The sequence below is a fragment of the Nematolebias whitei genome, chromosome 23 (assembly GCF_014905685.2).
Source record: "Nematolebias whitei isolate Nwh7 chromosome 23, NemWhi1, whole genome shotgun sequence".
In the NCBI taxonomy this organism is placed as follows: Eukaryota; Metazoa; Chordata; class Actinopteri; order Cyprinodontiformes; family Rivulidae; genus Nematolebias; species Nematolebias whitei.
Window position 1 is genome coordinate 883457 of NC_056520.1, and position 19016 is coordinate 902472.

The window sequence follows — 19016 nt, forward strand, 5'->3', positions numbered from 1 at the left end:
AACAGAAACATTCATGTATAAAATAATAATTTAACAGAAACATTCAAATATAAAATAATAATTAACAGAAACATTCATGTATAAAATAATAATTGAACAGAAACATTCATGTATAAAATAATAATTTAACAGAAACATTCATGTATAAAATAATAATTGAACAGAAACATTCATGTATAAAATAATAATTTAACAGAAACATTCATGTATAAAATAATAATTTAACAGAAACATTCAAATATAAAATAATAATTAACAGAAACATTCATGTATAAAATAATAATTGAACAGAAACATTCATCTATAAAATAATAATTTAACAGAAACATTCATGTATAAAATAATAATTTAACAGAAACATTCATCTATAAAATAATAATTGAACAGAAACATTCATGTATAAAATAATAATTGAACATTATTTATCTGAGGAGCAGCTTTGAGTTTAACTCCATCACTGAACTCTCATGTTGAACAAGCATGAAGGCGACAGTGGAAAGAAAAACTCCCTCATGAGGAAGAAACCTTTAGCAGAACCAGGATCAGGACAAGAGGACCATCTGCTTCGACCGGCTGGGTTTGGTAGGAATAGATACACAATGGCAGGTCAAGAATCACATGTTAAGATAGAAATAGTATCAAATGAAAACTATTCAATTTTAACAATTCATTTAAGAAATGAGGTCAGTTTGTCCTCTAGTAGTCTAAGTCTATAGCAGCAGAACAAGCCGACCCTAACTATAGGATTTATCAAAAAGGAAAGTCTTAAACTGGACAATGTGTCAGCCTCATGGACAGAAACTGGACATTGGTTCCACAAGAGAGGAGCCTGAGAACTGGAAGACCTTCTTCCCATTCTGCTGCTGGAAACTCTAGGAACAACAAGTAAACCTGCAGTCTGAGAGTGAAGTGCTCTGTTAGTAAAATATGGAACAATAAGATCTGTAATGTAAGATGGAGCTAGGTTGTTGAGAGCTTTGTAGGTTAGAAGTAAGATTTTGAATTCTATTCTGGATTTGACAGGGAGCCAATGGAGAGAAGCTAAAACTGGAGAGATATGATCTCTCCCAGTAACTCCAGTTAAGACTCTGGCAGCAGCATGTTGGATCAACTGAAGACGTTTTAAAGAAGTATTTGGACACCCAGATAATAAACCATTGCAATAGTCCAGTCTAGACGTGACAAATGCATGGACCAGTTTTTCTGCATCATCTTTAGATCAGATGTTTCTAATGTTAGTGATATTACGCAGGTGGAAGAAGGAGGTTCTAGGAACGTTTTGGATCGTTAAAAGCAGCTAAGCTACGAGCTAAGCTAACGGGCCGACCCCGCGAAAAAACCTCTGTCTTGTTGAAGCTCCAGAATTCACGGTTGAAACCCGTGCTTTTGCGTAAAAAGTTGTTTTTCTCTGCAAAAAGAAGCTGAGAACTTGTTTACTGACTTTTTATTAAAAGCTTTGTGTGAAAAATGCTAAAGAGCTCAAACCACACCGAACGTCCGCCATTTTGAGAACTGAAGAGAGACAGCCCATGTCACGTCAAGAGGCCTCCCTCCCATTTTTCTTAAAGAGACACGCTGCTCGCTCCCTCACTATCCATCCTTCTGTTCAAACAGTCTTATACTGCCATCCAGTGGTCGAAAAAAGGTACTACACACAAAACAAATTAACCAACCTTTATTCGTAAATTTGACAATAATTACTAATTATTGACAATTTCAAACAATATTATCGTTTATCGCAATAATTTGAGACAATCACCCAGCAACATGTGTTATCGTGACAGGCCTAAAACTAAGTTAATGAGTTAGCAGCAAACAGCATTAAGCTAGCCAGCATTTGTCTGGTCGTATGATTGTCTCCTGGCAGGCAGTTGCAAAGCTGCTGAATTAGGGAGAGAGATACTTGGGCGGCTTCAGTCACCCTTTTTATGTGTGGGAGGTTGAGCACCGTATTTGCAAACACTCCTTTGTTAATATATCTCTGAAAAAAGAACAGGGGAACTACCTGGATACAATATGACCCGTACCGTTGCCTGCACCTTCCATTGAATGCGATTATGAAAGGGGACGGTTTGTCCGTCTCTAAAAAGCTGCCACAGATTTGTGTGGGACAATCACTGAGAGTAGTATTATATCACCCTGTATTCTGGTCTGTAAATATTTCTGAAAGAAACCCTTTTAGAACACACCAGAGAACCATAGGAGCCCAGTGACCTCGGTTCTGAATAAAACTGGAACCTTTTTCAAAACATTTGTGTCTCTCAGTCCTGTGGAGGGTCACAACGGCCGACAGTCCAACATCGTGTTCTTACACCTGCTTCCGTGTTTTCAGGTTTGGGCGGCTGTGGCCGAGTGGTTAGAGCAGTCGTCCTCCAATGCAAGAGTTGGGGGTTGGATTCCTCCAGCAGTCACATGCTGAAGTGTCCCTGAGCAAGGCACTGAGCTCCTAAATGTCTCCGACGTGTGTCCCATGAGTGTCTGAATGTGATAAAGCTCAGGTGGTGTTGTAAAGCACTTTGAGTGTCTTGATCAGAGAGAAAGGTGATATCGAAGTAGAGTCCATCTACCATCCAGGTAAATGTGACTCCACGATCGTCAAGGAGATTCAAGAGTGTGAATCCTTGGTGCAGAAGAACTTGATGAAAAACAGCTGAAATTAGCTACAAAATGTAGCTGAAATGGAAGAGCAAGCCCAAATTAGCAGAAGGAAGCAGAGAGAACACACATTTGCTCAATTAGCTTTAAATAAGCAGAAATTAGCACAACAATTAGCTAAAAAACAATAAGCTGAAAATAGCAACAAAAAAAAATTAGATGAAAAGGAAAAATGAAGCTTAACCAACCAGAAGGAAGTGGAAAGAGCTGAAAGCAGCTTAAAATGAGGAATTAGTTGAAAAAACTAAAATTAGCATTAAAAAGCTTATTAGGAGCTGAAAGAGCAAAAAAAAAAAAAAAAGCTGAAACTAGCGGAAAAAACCTGAAAGGCGCATAACAAGGTGAAATTAGCAAAAACAAATTAATTGTGCTGAAAGTAGCAGAAATTAACACGAGAAACTTGAATTTATCTGAAAACAGCTGAAATTTGCTAAAAAAAAAATAAAAAGAGCTAAAAATATAGCTGAAAAGTTAGAACAAGCTTAAATTAGCAGAAGAAAGCAGAAAGAACACATATGCCCTATTAAGCTGAAAGAAGCAGAAATGAGCACAAAAAAGTATAAATTATCTGAAAACAGCTGAAATTTGTGCACACACAAAAAAACAGCTGAAAAGTAGCTAAAAAGCAGAAATAAGCTTAAATTAGCAGAAGGAAGTGGAGAGAACTCTGATTTTTCTGAATTAGGCTAAAAAAGGTAGAAATAAGTGCATAAAATGTGGAATTAGCTGAAAAAGCTAAAATTAGCATAAAAACAGCTGAACAGTAGTTGAAAAAGCTGAAACTTGCAGAAGTAAGTTGAAGGGATCAGAACAAGCTGAAATTAGCAGAACAAAGTTAGAAGCACAAAAATGCTGTAGCTAGCAGAAAGAATCTGAAAGGAGCACAAAACAGCTGAAAACACAGCTGAAAGAAGCTGAAGCATAAAATGTGAAAGGAGCAGTAAAAGGTAAACAGAGCTAAAGATGTGAAGGATGGAAAATGAGCTCAATTCGTTTTCTATGAGGAAAAAAAGCTAAAACGTTCAGTGTCATGCGAGGTCCAACACCTCGATGTCATAAACCCCTCCAGCGATCCAGTTTAAGAGGTGTTTTTATTTTCACCCAAAAGCTTAACAAATAACCCTTCGAGCCACGTCGGCAGCTCGCGACAGGATGGCAACGAGCGAACAAAACGGCGACGCGTGATTGAAGCGCAATCACTCGTCTGCGCCGCCCGTCTCGACTCCCCGCGTCGCTTGCCGATCCGTTTTTAGCTCGTCTCTGTTAATTGGCGAGCGCGAACACGCCGGAGAGCGAGCGTCTCAAGGAGGAACGTGTTATCGCACCTCGCACCGTCGGTTTCCATCCAGACGACAACTCCCCGACCCCTGCAACACACGCGAACGCACACTTGACTCGTTTCACAGGTTGCTGGCTGCCAGCCGAAGAGAATTCATTTACTTGTAATGAGTTGGGGAAAAACTTTGAGGACTGGCTTTAGAGGAGGGGGGGGGGGGGTTTAACTTCCTGAGAAAGAAAGTAAACTATGATGCTGGATTCCTCACAAAACATTTGGAAATGATCCGAACACCACTCCTTCATTGAATTACTCACCTGAAAGAGACTTAAAAGGAAAAATAATAATTCATGCACGCCAACATCTGCTGTCAGTTTGAGCTCAACATTCGAGCTTCAAGATCTTTGCCCTGTCAAAGTAAATCAGGCCGGCGACAGGAAACAGCAGGACTGTAAATGAAAGAGTAAACCTGCGCCATGAGGCCAATTACCTGCGGTAAGAAGGGATGCGAGGGTGAAATATGAAAGGGTTTGGCATGTTTAGTATTTCCTTTGATAGGAAATGAAAACCTCAGGAGAATTCTTCAAATCCACAGGTTTGTTTGTGTGTGTTCTTTAAGCAATACATGTTAGCAAAACACCTTGATGACTGGATGAATCAGCGCCGATTAATGGAGCAGAAATGAGCAACAGCAACTAGAGAGAATGCATTTCTTGAAAAAATGCTGTGTGAATGCTTATCGCTTGTAAGAACTTGCTGAAAAAACAGCTGAAATGAGCTAAAAACATGCTGAAATCTTGCTGAAATGGAAGAACAAGTCCAATTTAGCAGAAGAAAGAAAAAAGAACACATAAATTAGGAAATGAGCTCAAAAGAATGAAATTAGAGGAAAAAGCTGAAAAGTAGCTGAAAAAACAGCTGAAATTAGCAAAAAAAATGTGCTGAAATCTTGTTGAAATGGACAAATAAGCCAAATTTAGCATAAGAAAACAGAAAGAACATAAACTAAAAAAACTCACTCAAAAGGATGAAACTAGAAAAAATTAAAAAGCAGAAAAGTAGCTAAAAAACAGCTGAAATCAGCTGAAAACATGCTGAAAGCACTTTGATAACAGGTTCTGTTTTAAATGTGATCTATCAATAAAGTTGACTTGACTTGAAATCTTGCTGAAATGGAAGAACAAGCCCAAGTTAGCAGAATAAAACTGAAAGAACATAAATTAGGAAAATTAGCTCAAAAGGATGAAAGAGAAAAAATAAAAAAGCTGAAAAGTCAGAAAGCAGCTTAAATTACCAGAAGGAAGTGGAAAGAGCTGAAAGGAACTTAAAAATGTGGAATTAGTTGAAAAAAACTAAAATTAGCATAAAAAGAGCTTATTAGTAGCTGAAAATGGTAGAAAAAGCTGAAACTAGCAGAAAAAAGCTGAAAGGAGCATAACAAGCTGAAATTAGCAAATATTACCACAAAAAACTTGAATTTATCTGATAGTGTGGATGCGTCATAAACTTTCACACAATAAGCTTAAAAATCACTTAAAGGTTTCCTTTTGTAATCTTTAAGTTGGAAGGTCAAGCGTTGAAGCATTGCCTCGCGTTGGTATGGCAAGCCCCAAGCCCAAAATAGGTCGTCACTGTTTATTTTTACAGTGCAGCTGACCTCGCACCAGGACGCTCCTGTATTGTGGAAATTGGGAAGCGTTATTTGGGTGTTAGCTATTTTTCATTATTTCTTTAAGCAAATCAGAAACTATGGGCAGGACGAGTAAGTTTACGAGCATAAGTAGTTAAGTTATATACGTCTGCCTCTTGATGGCTGTCAAAATACGCCCGTCGACAAACTCTACTACAGAAATCTATAGAGACGCCGGGGCAAGCAAAGACCTAGTATAGCCTTTGACCTTGAAGGGTGATGAAAAGGTTAAGCAACACACTTACTAGGGGTAGACATGGGTACAAAATTCTGTTGAGCAGATCACAAGCAGGAAAAGAGAACGTTCATGAGCGTAAGTAACTATACCGCAACACATCTGCCCTTTGACGGGTGTATAAAAATGAGCCAAAACATCTTTTCATTTCCATACTACAGTTTCCTCGGTTACGTTGTAGTAATACTTAATTAGTTCCAGCATGTTGCCCTACTGGTGCCCAAAGTACCTTCCTGTTGAGCAAAGGCCACGTGACGGTGTCAAAGGCGCCCTTGGCAATAAGGTAACGGCCACTGGCAGAGGAAGTCTGCCCAACGTGGAGCGCGACTGAAAACTGAGGGACGACAACTGCGCCGGAAAACGTACAGAAGAAAAATGGAACACAACTGTGTGAACGTTTCATAAACGCTCACGCAATCAAAATGAATACATCTGAAGAAATATTGGCTTTAATGGTAGACTAGGATGGCTACTTGCTATTTTAGTTGCCTTGCTCGCAGATGGTGTCATTTTTATGAAAATATCAACTGCAACAACAAAAAGCAATATTTTCACCTTCTTTGCACATGGACTGTTCTCATTCCGACTCGTTTCAAAGCACGGGTCACAAATACCTGCAAGCCCCATGTTGTTGCCATGAAATCCATGCTCACGACGGTACCGGCCAACAGAACTGTAGGAGTATCCCTGTAATCAGGCGGGCATCGTCTTTAAAGAACCAAAAGTAGGTTGTTGTTTTACCAGAGAGTGTCTGATTAGAGGAGGATCAAAACCAATTGAGCGGGGTGACCGGGTTAATTGCGTGCTCTGTTCCGGTGTTCTACGGAGGGCAAAATCATTCGTTAATGCTGGAAACCATTAAGATGTATAGGAAAAACACAGGGACTTAATATAGATTGATACGTTCTTCCATTTTTTTGGATATTGGACATAATTAACGCACTCTTCACACCAGCGTTGAGCCTTTTAGTGCTTGCAGCTGTGATCTGGCTCCGGTTACCTTGGCCTCGATGACGGCTTCGGTGCAGGCCTGCAGCATGGTGAGGTGGTGGGCGAAGACCAGGAACTTCAGCTGCTCTGCCTCCAGCATCATCTTAATGTAGTCCTTCACAGCTCCCGCCTGGCCACACACACAGAGAAACAGACCCAGATGAAAGAGAGCCACTGAATCCATCACTTCACGGCTCGACCACACAGCGGCAAGATCAGTAAAGAAGTCAATTAATCACCGCTGCATCCTTTCTGCCTGATCGATTCACTATTGACTGCCAGGAATCTGGACGCTAAGAAGAGTGCGCACACAGTGAATGGGGCGCATTTGTCAGCCTGCAGATAGTGAGAGCAAATCAATAACTCACAACTCGGCGATATGATCGGTGTGTGTGCTCTTTTGATTGTGGTGGCACTCGATACGAGACAATCCACCGACTGACACCTGAACAGCCAGGTGACTTTTTGTTAACTGCGGCGTCCCGTCTACAGTACAGTCAATGTCTCTTTAAGGATCGTGATTTTCTGTTTGCCGACAAAAACAAGGGTACGCCAATGTCCCCCGTCGCTGAAGGACTTTGTCGAGATGAATGTTCTTCTGGCCAGGGAATGCAAGTATACCTTAATGTTTTTGGTGCGGGACATTGAAGTGGGTAGGAGTTACACTGCAGAAGAAGAGAGGTAAGTTTGTTTGTTTGTCTGAGGTGCTGAAGCGTGATTGGTCCTGACAAGTGGAGGGAGCAATTTTATTCACAGTCGGGTGCAATAGTGGAGCCAGATGGTGGCGAGCGGTGGCCTTAGCCACCACTGATTAATTTGTGGCCACCCCACGAGCCACCCAAATCATTTATAGATACTGAAATTTAAGCAATATGAAAACTAGAAAGCAGTTTCCTCAAAAGACAGGGGGCGGGCCAGTTTATTTAAATATATGAAGGTGGCCATCTTGGATGTTGACGAGGCAACCCAATTTTCAAAAGGATGGTTTCTAAAGCCTAGATGTGGCTTATTTTTAGTTATCCAGCTCACAAGAGTTATACACACACATACCCTCATATATAGAATCATAAAAAGACTAATAAGAATCATCTGTGACCCTCAAGTGAAAAGATGCTGGTTAGGCTAACCAAGACTAAAACCTAGCATGACTGGATACTGTTCAGAATCAGTTTTATAGTCATTGCACCGAAGCACAACAAAATTACATTTCAATACAGCCCATCCAAAAACACAAACAGACATGGGGAGACGGAGGTGTCTGAGGCTGCGGCCTCGGGAGGTGCTGCACTTTGCAGATAAGGAAAAGAGAAACACGAGGGAAGGGGAGGTTTAAAAAAAATCATATCTTGCACTGTGTCCTAGACGGGACCGTGTGGAAGTTGGAGGAAAAAAAAAAAGACCTCGGTACAGAAAACAGCAACATACTGATGACATCATACCATACCACTTTATTTATAGAGCACTTAAAACAGCAACAAGACCAACCAAAGTGTTGTACAGACAGAACAACAGGTAACACACAAAGCAAAATACAAAATGAGGTAAATCAGAATATAGACATAAAAACGATGCAGATAATGATGACAAACCAGTGTGGAGCATACAGGATCAAACACAGATCATCTGGTGTTGAAAGCTACTGAATAGTAGTGAGTTTTTAAACGGGACTTGAAAACAGAGAGGGAGGGGGCCTGTCTGACAAGCAGAGGTAACTCGTTCCAGAGTCTTGGTCCTGCTACAGAGAAGGCCCTGTCATCTCTGTGCTTAAGACGAGTTCCTGGAACTGTGAGGAGCAACTGGTCCGCTGACCTCAGGGAGTGTGGTGGGACATACGGTTGTAGCAGATCAGAGAGATGGGGGGGGGGGCAACACTGTTCAGTGATTTGTAGACATACATGAGTATTTTGAACTGGATTCTAAGGTGAACCAGTAACCAGTGCAGTGAGGCCAAAACTGGTGTAATGTGCTCTCTTTTGCCTGTACTGGTTAAAACTGGGGCTGCTGCATTCTGGACCAGTTGTAGTCGTGCAATGGAGGTCTGACTGATACCAAACAGGAGTGAATTGCAGTAATCAAGCCTAGATGTAATGAATGCATGTATTACTGTCTCCAGGTTATTACATCATATATAACTGAGCTGGTTCTTCTGGAGGTTTCTTCCTGTTAAAGGGAGTTTTTCTTCCCACTGTCTCCACTGTGCTTGCTCAGGATGGGAGACTGCAACGAAGCCAAGATTCATCTTGTCTGCTGGATTCTTAGATAGAGAACTTTACTAACTGGCTTTTATGTGAATGTTCCTGTAAAGTCCCTGAGACAACTTTGTTGTGATTTGGTGCTATATAAATAATCAATCCATCCATCCATCCATCCATCCATCCATCCATCATCTTCAGCTTGTTCTGAAGTCGCAGGGGCAGCATCTTGAGCAGGGAGGTCCAGACTTCTCTCTCCACAGCCTCTTCCAGCTCTTCTGAGAGGATTCCAAGATGTTCCCAGACCAACTGAGAGACAGTCTTTCCAGCGTCTCCTTGGTCTTCCTCTGGGTCTCCTCCCAGTCAGACATGCCCGAAGCACCTCCCTAGGGAGGCAACCAAGGAGCATCCTTACCAGATGCTTGAACCACCTCAACTGGTTCCTCTGGATGTGGAGGAGCACTGGTGGTTCTGAGTCTCTCCTGATAACTGAACTTCTCAGCCTGTCTCTAAGGAAGAGTCCAGCTACCCTGCAGAGGAAACTCATTTCAACCTCCTGGATCCACGATCTCATTCTTTCAGTCTCTACCAGAGTTCATGACCAGAGGTGAGGGGAGGAACGTAGACCGACCAGTAAACAGAGAGCTTTGTCTTACAGCTCAGCTCCTCTTCACCACAATGGACCGGCACAGAGTTCACAATACTGCAGACGCTGCACCAATCCATCTGTCGACCTCACGCTCCATTCTTCCCTCACTGTGAACAGAACCCCAGAACCTCACCCTCGACCTGAATACAGCGATCCACCCTTTTCCAGGGCTATATAAATAAACCGAGTTGAATTATTTACCTTTTTTTGCTGACACAACTGCTTGTTGTTTTACCACAAGACAGTTTTTTCCCTTGTTAGTTTGGTTTTATTTATGAAGTCAGGTAGTAACGATGCCTTGAAAAGATAAGAGCAATACTGGTGTATTTTATTTTAGTTTGTTTCTGTTTTAACGCTGAAAACTTTAACCTTGATTGACAGTGTGAAACTAACAATCTTAAAAAAAGGTAAGCACCATGAGAGCAAAGAGTGAGTTAACCGTCCCCTGAAGGTATTTGAATGCATCATGTCAACCTGAGTGACGCTTCCTGCTAACTTCTGCAAAGCTGCAGTGGATGAGCGCGTCTTTGAGCACCCGGACTCGGCTCATTTGAGAGCCTCCGGCCGAGAATAGCACCGACTAGTGAGAAATACTGAGGTTTGATTTGAATTCAACAGAGTCCTTACAAGGCGGTTTTTGGAAGACAGGCTTGTTCGCTGCGGCGTGAATCCAGCTCCTAAAATCTCTGCGCACACCTGACAACCTCTACAGCCATCGCACCTGCTCTGAAGGAAGAACCTCTGCTTCACCTCGCTGGTAATTAGCCGATGCGGCCGATAATGAATCTGTCCGCCAGGCCTGCCGACCCTGTTCTGATCAGAGGGGTTCTCATTACCGACGGCTCGGCTTCGCCAGCTTCCTTCCGCTGAGTTTAATTAGTGCACAAACTTCTCAGCTGTCTGAAGCGGACCCGTTATCTTCCTTTAAAGTCCAGCATCAGAGACGTCCTCTCTGGGTAATTGGGAGCAGATGCTTGGCGGGCAACGCAACGAAAATACCCCCAAGGCATTTGGCAGCTCTGTCACCAGGCAGGACTGGCAGGCAGGGTCCGTGAAGCTCCTCAGAATGACATATACTCTATCACCCCACCCGAGGGTCCAAAAAAAGAAGATGGCAAGCCTTTTTTTTTTTTTTGGAAAGTAGCGAAAGTGTGTCTGACTCTAAGAGCCGAGGGGAGCGGAAATGAGATGGTCCAGCAGTATTGGCTTTGAGGGGGAAGAAGGGTGGGGGAGGAGGCAGGGACCTTTGTAGTGAAAGGAGGTCCAGAGTTGGGGCTAAACTGAGCAGAAATCCAATCAGTAAACAACACCAAGTTCAAATACGATCCAAGCTCGGAGGCAGTCTGAGCGAGTAGCGTGTCCATGATTGGATTTGCAAGTTATCTCTGTTTTTTGTTAACCTCCGGGCGACGCTCCTCGTGGCGGAGGGAGCTCGGCTAATTGAGAATATCGCCGGCCCTCAAACATGGCAGATGGCACTTTATTTACCTACAAATATAGGAGACAGAGGAAAATGCCTGTTCTCAAAGAGTGCTGATTAGCGAGGGTGGGGAAAGATCAGGCGGTCGGAGCCGAGTTACGGCGGGGATGTTTTCCTCTGAAGGAGTGGAAATGGAAATGAATGTTAGATTCTAGTGGCTCTGACCCCAGCCGTCTTCACGCTGTACGCGTCCAGCCACCTTCCTTCCCACAGCGCTTGTTCCTCTCTCATTAAAACAACAACAACAAAAAAAACATCTCTTTAAGCTGAGAGTGGGCCCAGTCGCCATGGCAACACCGTCACAGAGATGCTATTTTAGTGCTGTGTGTAACTTTGATATAAGGTGCAATCATACCAGGCTGGACGCAACTAAATAATACCTCCGTTATAACTCCCTACTTTGTCTAAGTGCTTTCGCTGGTGACCATTAGACTGCGTTACCATGGCGATGCTTTCCCATGAGATCACGGAGTACTCAGCCAAGAGCAAAGAATGATGCCACGAACTCACCTTTATCCTTCGACATTAAAATGAAACAAGGCAGTTTAACCATTTCTTACAGGTTCATTTATTTTAGAGGTAAAAGGGTTTGAAGTTTATTTTTTTATACTTATTAGTGAGTTATAGATTCTTGATAAAATGTTTGATATAACAAAACCATATGGTGAAAATTGTAGCTAACAGAAGCTCGACTTAAAAAATCCTTTAGGACAAAAAGCAGTCGTCTCGGGTTTCAATAAAGTTCTGGAAAGACAAGAGTCAATGAACACCCAAAGTTTAATAGTTTGATATTTTCTTCTTTCATTAAAAAAAATTAAATAATAAAAAATAAATTGCAAAACTATTTTAACAAAAACAAAACAGTTACCATGCTTCTCCACTAGGTGGCGATAACTTCCACAGTAAGAACATGTTGAAAACAGAGAAAGACGAACTTCGCTTGGTCAAAACATTTACGAAACAATGCTATCCTGATTTTTTAGTTTATTATTATTACTATTATTATTGTGTGAACAAGGCTTAATATTTATTCCTATTAAATAAATAAAAACAACTTTAATGCAGAATTGTTTACCAAATTTTGTTAACTAAAGGTATAATTAGGAGGCTAATTTTAGTTGGTGGATGCTAATTATTTTATCTATAAAGTTTTGTAAGTAGGTTGAAGTTTAAACAGAAACATGTAGTTATTGCAACATAGCAGTAAATCAAACGTAACGATTCCTTGTTCGTTTGGGCGCAGCAGAGGAAGGGAAGGTTTGTGATGCACGTAAACGTAGCGCACAAAGTAAGAAAAGGTGTGTTTGTTTGTTGTGCAATGCTTCTAAACAATAGATCTTATTTTGTTGAAAAGACGGTTCGTTTCCCGTTAAATGGAGAATGGGGGGAATGCATTTTTGGGTTGACGTCAGTAGTCTTTGGGTCCCTCCCATGAGGAACTTGCCAAATCTTCTCTGCTTATACCAAACGGGTTATTCTGCCATCGAATCTCGTTTTGAGCTTCTGATACCAGTGATAACCTCATATCTCCACAGTCTGGGGCTGATCTCTATCCTCCAAGACAACAATCACCCCCTCAGAGTGGAGATCATCAGAGAACACCTCCAGAATTTAGAAGAAGACGGAACAACGTGCCTGAAGTCGAGGCCTCAACCTCAGTGAACACAACTGGGATCGGCTGCTCGGCCCAGAACGACCAACTCAACCACGTTGGACGACTTGAAACAAATGCCGGTTGAAGAATGGGATGCCATCCCATAGCTGAGCAGCAGGTGCTGCCACGCTGTTGTGGCTGTGTATGGTTCTTCCGCATGCTACCAAGACCCGTTTGTTAATTAAATAAATAATTATGTCTCGTTTCTTTAGACTTTGAATAAAATAACCAACAGCAACTGAAAGATGAGCTGTTTGACGTCGGCAGAGAAGACTTTCTTACTTTTTATGCCAAGTTCAGCTGAAGTTAAACTCAGTACCTTTGCGATAGCCGTTTGCTTGTACATCTGAGTAACCAGGCTCATGACCTCAGTGAAGGGGTTATCTGTAGCCAACACCCCTGACCTCTGTCCTTTCATCAGTCGCTCCCACTCCGCAAAACTGGCCGAGGCCTCCTGCAAGCAAGGAGAGCACAAAGACCGTGAGGCTGCGTCCTTCTGTTCTCCGTCCGTCCTCGCCTCTCCGTCTCTCCTGTTATTGAGATATAAAGGGCAAAACAATTAATGGTGCTGCTGGGTGTCCTACTTTTCCTGGAAGGGAAAGAAAAAGGAAGACAAAAAAAGAAGAGGGATGGATGGAGAATTCCCCAGGATGCCTCCCCCCTCCTCCCTCCGACTGGGCTGCTGTGTTAGGTGGGTCACGAGCGTCTCCCAATTATAGCCGCCTTTGTGACAAGCCGGGGTCGAAGATGGAGAAGCAGCCCAGCCAGTACAATAAATCAAAGGTGCCTCGCATGCTCTCAAGGTGATTGGCGAGGAGTATTTAAGGCGGGAGTGGAGATCGCAGCAGGGGAAGCGCTGCCGCTGAGGAGCAGCTCCCACCGGCTCATAAACAAGACGCGCCGAGGGACTCCGAATTTGTTTTACCAACATGTAGTCAATCATAAAAGTGGGACTTGTAGGAAATCTTAATTTAAACGAGGCTTTGCAAAGTTGTTAACTTGTTTTGTTACAAGGCATCGTTAACACGTATTTGGTTCAAGGCCTAGAATTCTTCGAGGGAATGCTTATCGCCTGCCGCCGTTTAATGCCAAAATACGAGAGTTGTTGGGTCAAATCTAAAAAAATACATAAACTATAGTGGGATCTCCAAGTATGTTTTGTGAAGGACTCGTAGCTCCGATGTTAGCTCAATATTTGTAAAATTGACAGTTACAAGCTTTTTGTGTGTTTTCAGTTGGTTTAGTTGTGGCGTTCGTTTTAAATCCTGTTGACTTCAAAACAATCAGTTGTAGACTTCATGATATACTTTCCAAGTTTCATTAAAATCCATTTAGTGGTCCATGAGATATTTTGCAAACAGAAAAACAAGGTTGGCCTCGACCGTTAATGCTGAAGTATTAAGCAGCAACCAGCGCAACCAGTAGGATTCGGAGTATCTGTTGTGACAACTAGTGCAAAACCAAATGTGGACACAATATCTTTACAGTTAACTGAGTTACAACTACTCCTGTTTTGTAAAGTGAGTCAGTCCATCTTGATTTGGGTTGGCTCCAACAATTAATCAGTTGTAAAAGTACGCCCAATACTTTTCCATTTGGTGGTTCAAAAGATACTTTACCAACAGACAAGGTTGACACCAATGGATGATGGCTAAATTTTAAACTAAGATCTTGAGTAATTACTTAGCGCTCAAAATACGTGCTGGGGATGACGCTCAGCTACTTCCACACCAAATTTTGACTCAATAGTAGCCATTTACCACTACAGCCTTTTCGCGCCAATTGTTTGACGACTCCGAAGTGAGGCTACAAAAAACGTGTATAAATGCTTTGTCTCAAGACGTTGCGTAACAAACGATGTAAAGTCGCGATGCCTGTGGCGAGATGATAACAGAGCAGAGTTGGGTCACGTCTTATTGGGAAGGCATCTTAAGAAGCAAAAGGAAAGCCAAAAAAAACTAAAGGCCTTATTTTCTGGAGCCAACATTTATATTGTTGGCTTCTTCCAAGTCTCCGACGGCATTCTCACGCCGTGTTTACCCAACCGCTACGATGAAAAGATGTGCGGTGCGACATAAAAGCTTTCGAACCATTTAGCGAGTGACAAACATTTGCATTTCAGTGGTTTCGAACGTCGTCAAAGTCAAGGATGGAGTGCATAAACAGCATCATACTGCAGGAGCACAGAGCTCGTGCCGCCTTCATGTTCTTCCTTCAGATGTTCCACCAAGCGGCGCCTGCATAAACACTGCGACTGACTGTGTTCCTAATTAAAAATTATATGATCGCGCTTTCAAAATATTCTATATAAACTACCGGGGGGGGTCTGAGTGGCTCAGCACTCTACCACTGGATGAGATTCAGCAGACAAAAGGCCGAGCCTGAAAACGTAAAGGGCAGCAGGGGCATAAAAAGTGTCTGGCGGTGGAAGATAAAAGCCGTCATTAGGGAGTAAAATGAGAGTGGACCTGGCATCCAGTACATATTGTCAGTTAGCTAAACTACGCTTCAAAGGACAGCTTGTGTAGAGGGAAACAACGTCCACTTGGTGCTTTATGTTCGATAGCGTGCAGCTCTTTTCAGGTGATCGGACACTTCACGCCTCCATTTCCCTCCACAAAACTCTGCAAACGATCCATTTAGCAGCCGGTGTGTGTTCTACTTTTCTGACAAGACTGACAAATGGACAGTTCAGACCTTTGGACGAAGGGCGATAACGGTTTCCACCATATCTGAGTATTTATCCGTTAGCAACAGAGCTCATCAACCAGCAGACGTTTTATTTTTTGCACTCTGTCCAACACATTAACATTTTAAATCTACATTTAACAACAAACACCTTCTCAGTCTGGGCACATACCACTAACACACAACAGTGTCTCCCCACCATTATCCAAGGAAGGCGCCCCACCCTGTCAACAGAACCGAGCGCCCTGCCCAACAAACCGTCCCTACCCCGTCATCGAAAACTGTTGGCACTGCCGTTACGCTAAGCTAGCAGCGCGCAATACACACGAGCTAGTTGAAAATCTACAGTACATCGTCTTACTGTACATGTGGCCCACTAGCGTTTGGCATGGCACTGCCTTGTACACTTGTGTACAGAGAGGACAATAAGCATTTGAACACGCTGAGACGTCGCAAGTTCTCCCACTTAGAAATCATGGAGGGTCTGAAATGTTCACCTTAGGTGCACGTCCACTGTGAGAGACAGAATGTAAAAAAATCCAGAAATCACAATGTATGATTTTTTAATAATTAATTTGTGTGTTACTGCTGCAAATATTTGAACACCTGCCAATCAGCAACAGTTCTGTCCCTCAAAGACCTGTTAGTCCACCTCTAAAAACTCCACCTCCACTCCACTTATTATTCTAAATTAGAAGCACCTTCTTGAGGTGGTTAGCTGCATGAAGACACCTGTCCATCCCACACAATCAGTAAGACTCCAACTACTAACATGGCTAAGACCAAAGAGCTGTCCAAAGACACCAGAGACAACATTGTAGACCTCCACAAGGCTGGAAAGGGCTACTGGACAACTGTCAAGCAGCTTGGTGAAAAAAGATCAACTGTTGGAGCAACTATTAGAAAATGGAAGAAGCTAAACATGACTGTCAATCTCCCTTGGACTGGGGCTCCATGCAACATCTCACCTCGTGGCGTATCGATGATCCTAAGAAAGGTGAGGAATCAGCCCAGAACTACACGGAGGAGCTGGTCCATGACCTGAAGAGAGCTGGCACCACTGTTTCCATGGTTACTGTGGGTAATACACTAAGACGTCATAGTTTAAATCATGCATGGCACGAAGGTTTCCCTGATTAAACCAGCACACGTCCAGGCCCGTCTGAAGTTTGACCAGGACCATTTGGATGATCCAGAGGAGTCATGGGAGAAAGTTCTGTGGTCACATGAGACCAGAATAGAACTTTTTGGTCTTAATTCCACTCGCCGTGTTTGGAGGTCAAAGAATGATGAGTACCATCCCAAATACACCACCCCTGCTGTGAAGCATGGGGGTGGAAGCATCATGCTTTGGGGGTGTTTTTCTGCACATGGGACAGGACGACTGCACTGTATTAAGGAGAGGATGACCGGGGCCATGTAGTGAGAGATTCTGGGGAACAACCTCAGAGCATTGAAGATGAGTCGTGGCTGGGTCTTCCAACATGACAATGACCTGAAGCTCACAGCCAGGAGAACCAAGGAGTGGCTCCATAAGAAGCAGATCAAGGTTCTGGAGTGACCTAGCCAGTCTCCAGACCTAAACCCTATAGAAAATATTTGGAGGGAGCTCAAACTCTGTGTTTCTCAGCGACAGCCCAGAAACCTGGATGATCTAGAGAAGATCTGTGGAGGAATGGTCCAACGTCCTGCTGCAGTGAACCTGGTGAAGAACTACAGGAAACATCTGACCTCTGTCACTGCAAACAAAGACGACCGCACCAAATATTAACAGTGATGTTCACAGGTGTTCAACTACGTATGTTCCTCACTGTACCTTTCCACCGTATTTCTTCCATCAGCACTCGACCTTCGCTGGTTCGGTTTTAAATGTTTGAAGAGAGAAAGAACGATGAACAGGAATAGAATGAGCTCCACGTTTTCCATTGTTCCATGTCACAAAATAATGAGCCACAAGCTTTCTCGTATGGCAATCCCCCTCACACGCCAAGTCGACATGGCTGTGGGGAGCTGAGGACCTGTCCTGGGCCAACCAGGGCTGTGCCGAGCCTTACAAAGCCAAAGGGATAAAATATTTAGTAGAACGCACTCCGAACGTTAAGAGATCAGGAGCAATATCCTCTCCGGTTACAATAATTTTAATGACACCCCAAGTACTCAAAAGTCCCTGTTCGTCCTCGAGCTGGTCTTGGCTCGTCAGTCTGGTTGGGATTTTCCAAACTGAGGTTGTATGACAAATATTTTTCAGCAGGTAAAATATTACTTGTTCGTTCACTTTTAAAATAAAAAATAAATGTGAAAACATGTAAAAGTGGAATAACTAAAGCAAAGATAAATATTACGTACAAGCTGATGCTCAGACCAAGATGACTGAAGACATGACATGAACTTTGATGACATGTAGGCTCCATAGCTTAATTGCAGCAGGTATGTAGAAATACGAGCTGCGTTTAACTCCCAATTAAATGACTCCTCAACATTTCGTGAGAACGGGCTGAAATCTTGCATCATCACTTTTCGAAGCAACTTCCTCGTCGTGTCACTGCTGGCTCGTAATTAGCGCTGCAGAAGCACCTGCACCGTTTCCTTGCACCTGCTGATGTGGACACTTCAGAGCCGGCGAGGGGGGGGAGAGAAACCATGACACGAGGAACTCGATGACTGGCGCCAAGACGAGCCGATGGGATCGCAGGCCAGTTAGGGGCCGCATTTGCGATGGTACGTGCGCCGGGGCTCAGAAATCCCAGCGTGGGAGGTAGAAAGTGCCACCGGAACATGGGGAGACTAAAAGAAGAACCAACGCCTACGCATGACGTTTACTCTACAAACACCCCGACGTCCTCTTATCATCGTAAAGTGGGAGGAAACGTGCCGAGAGCTTAGTGCCGGAAGACATTTTAAAAATCTTAGAACGGAGGTGGAAAGAGATTTCCAAAATAAAGGCCTAGCATTTCTGGAAGGAACTCGTATCACCCGCCGCCTCTCATGCCAGAGATTTAGACTGATGTATCTCGTGTTGATAGATGATTAATGTGGAGGTGTGCACCTGAGAGAAGAGGAATGAAGGTCAGTCGTAGTAAGACAGAGTCCATGTGAATGAGAGGGAGGAGGTGGAACAGTGAGGCTCCAAGGAGCAGAGGTCACAAAGGTGCAGGACTTCAAGGACTTGGGGTCCACCGTCCAGGAACATGTGGAGTGATGGAGAAATGGAGAAAAGTTTACAAGACAGTGGTGAGACCAGTTATGTTGTATGGTCTGGAGACAGAGACATGGACAAAAAGACAGGAGACAGAACTGGAAGTAGAAATGAAGATGTTGAGGTTCTCCTGAGGAGAGACAAGGATGGAGAAGATCAGGAATGAGACCATCAGAGGTACAGCACAGGTTGAACAACTGGGAGATAAAGTTAGAGAGGACACACTCAGATGGTTTGGACATGTCCAGAGGAGGGACAGTGGTGTGGACATGTCCAGAGGAGGGACAGTGGTTTGGACATGTCCAGAGGAG

General features: G+C 43.2%; 1 protein-coding gene across 1 annotated transcript in view; it reads right to left on the reverse strand.

The window, feature by feature from the left end:
- Positions 1-19016, reverse strand: part of zranb3 (zinc finger, RAN-binding domain containing 3) — a 116967-nt gene that overhangs the window by 63568 nt on the left and 34383 nt on the right. Inside the window, exons 8-9 of the mRNA XM_037696713.1 lie at positions 13141-13275; positions 6857-6976 (exon numbers count right to left, since the gene is read on the reverse strand). Of these exons, the coding sequence (XP_037552641.1) occupies positions 6857-6976; positions 13141-13275 (255 nt within the window). The remainder of the gene's footprint in view (positions 1-6856; positions 6977-13140; positions 13276-19016) is intronic.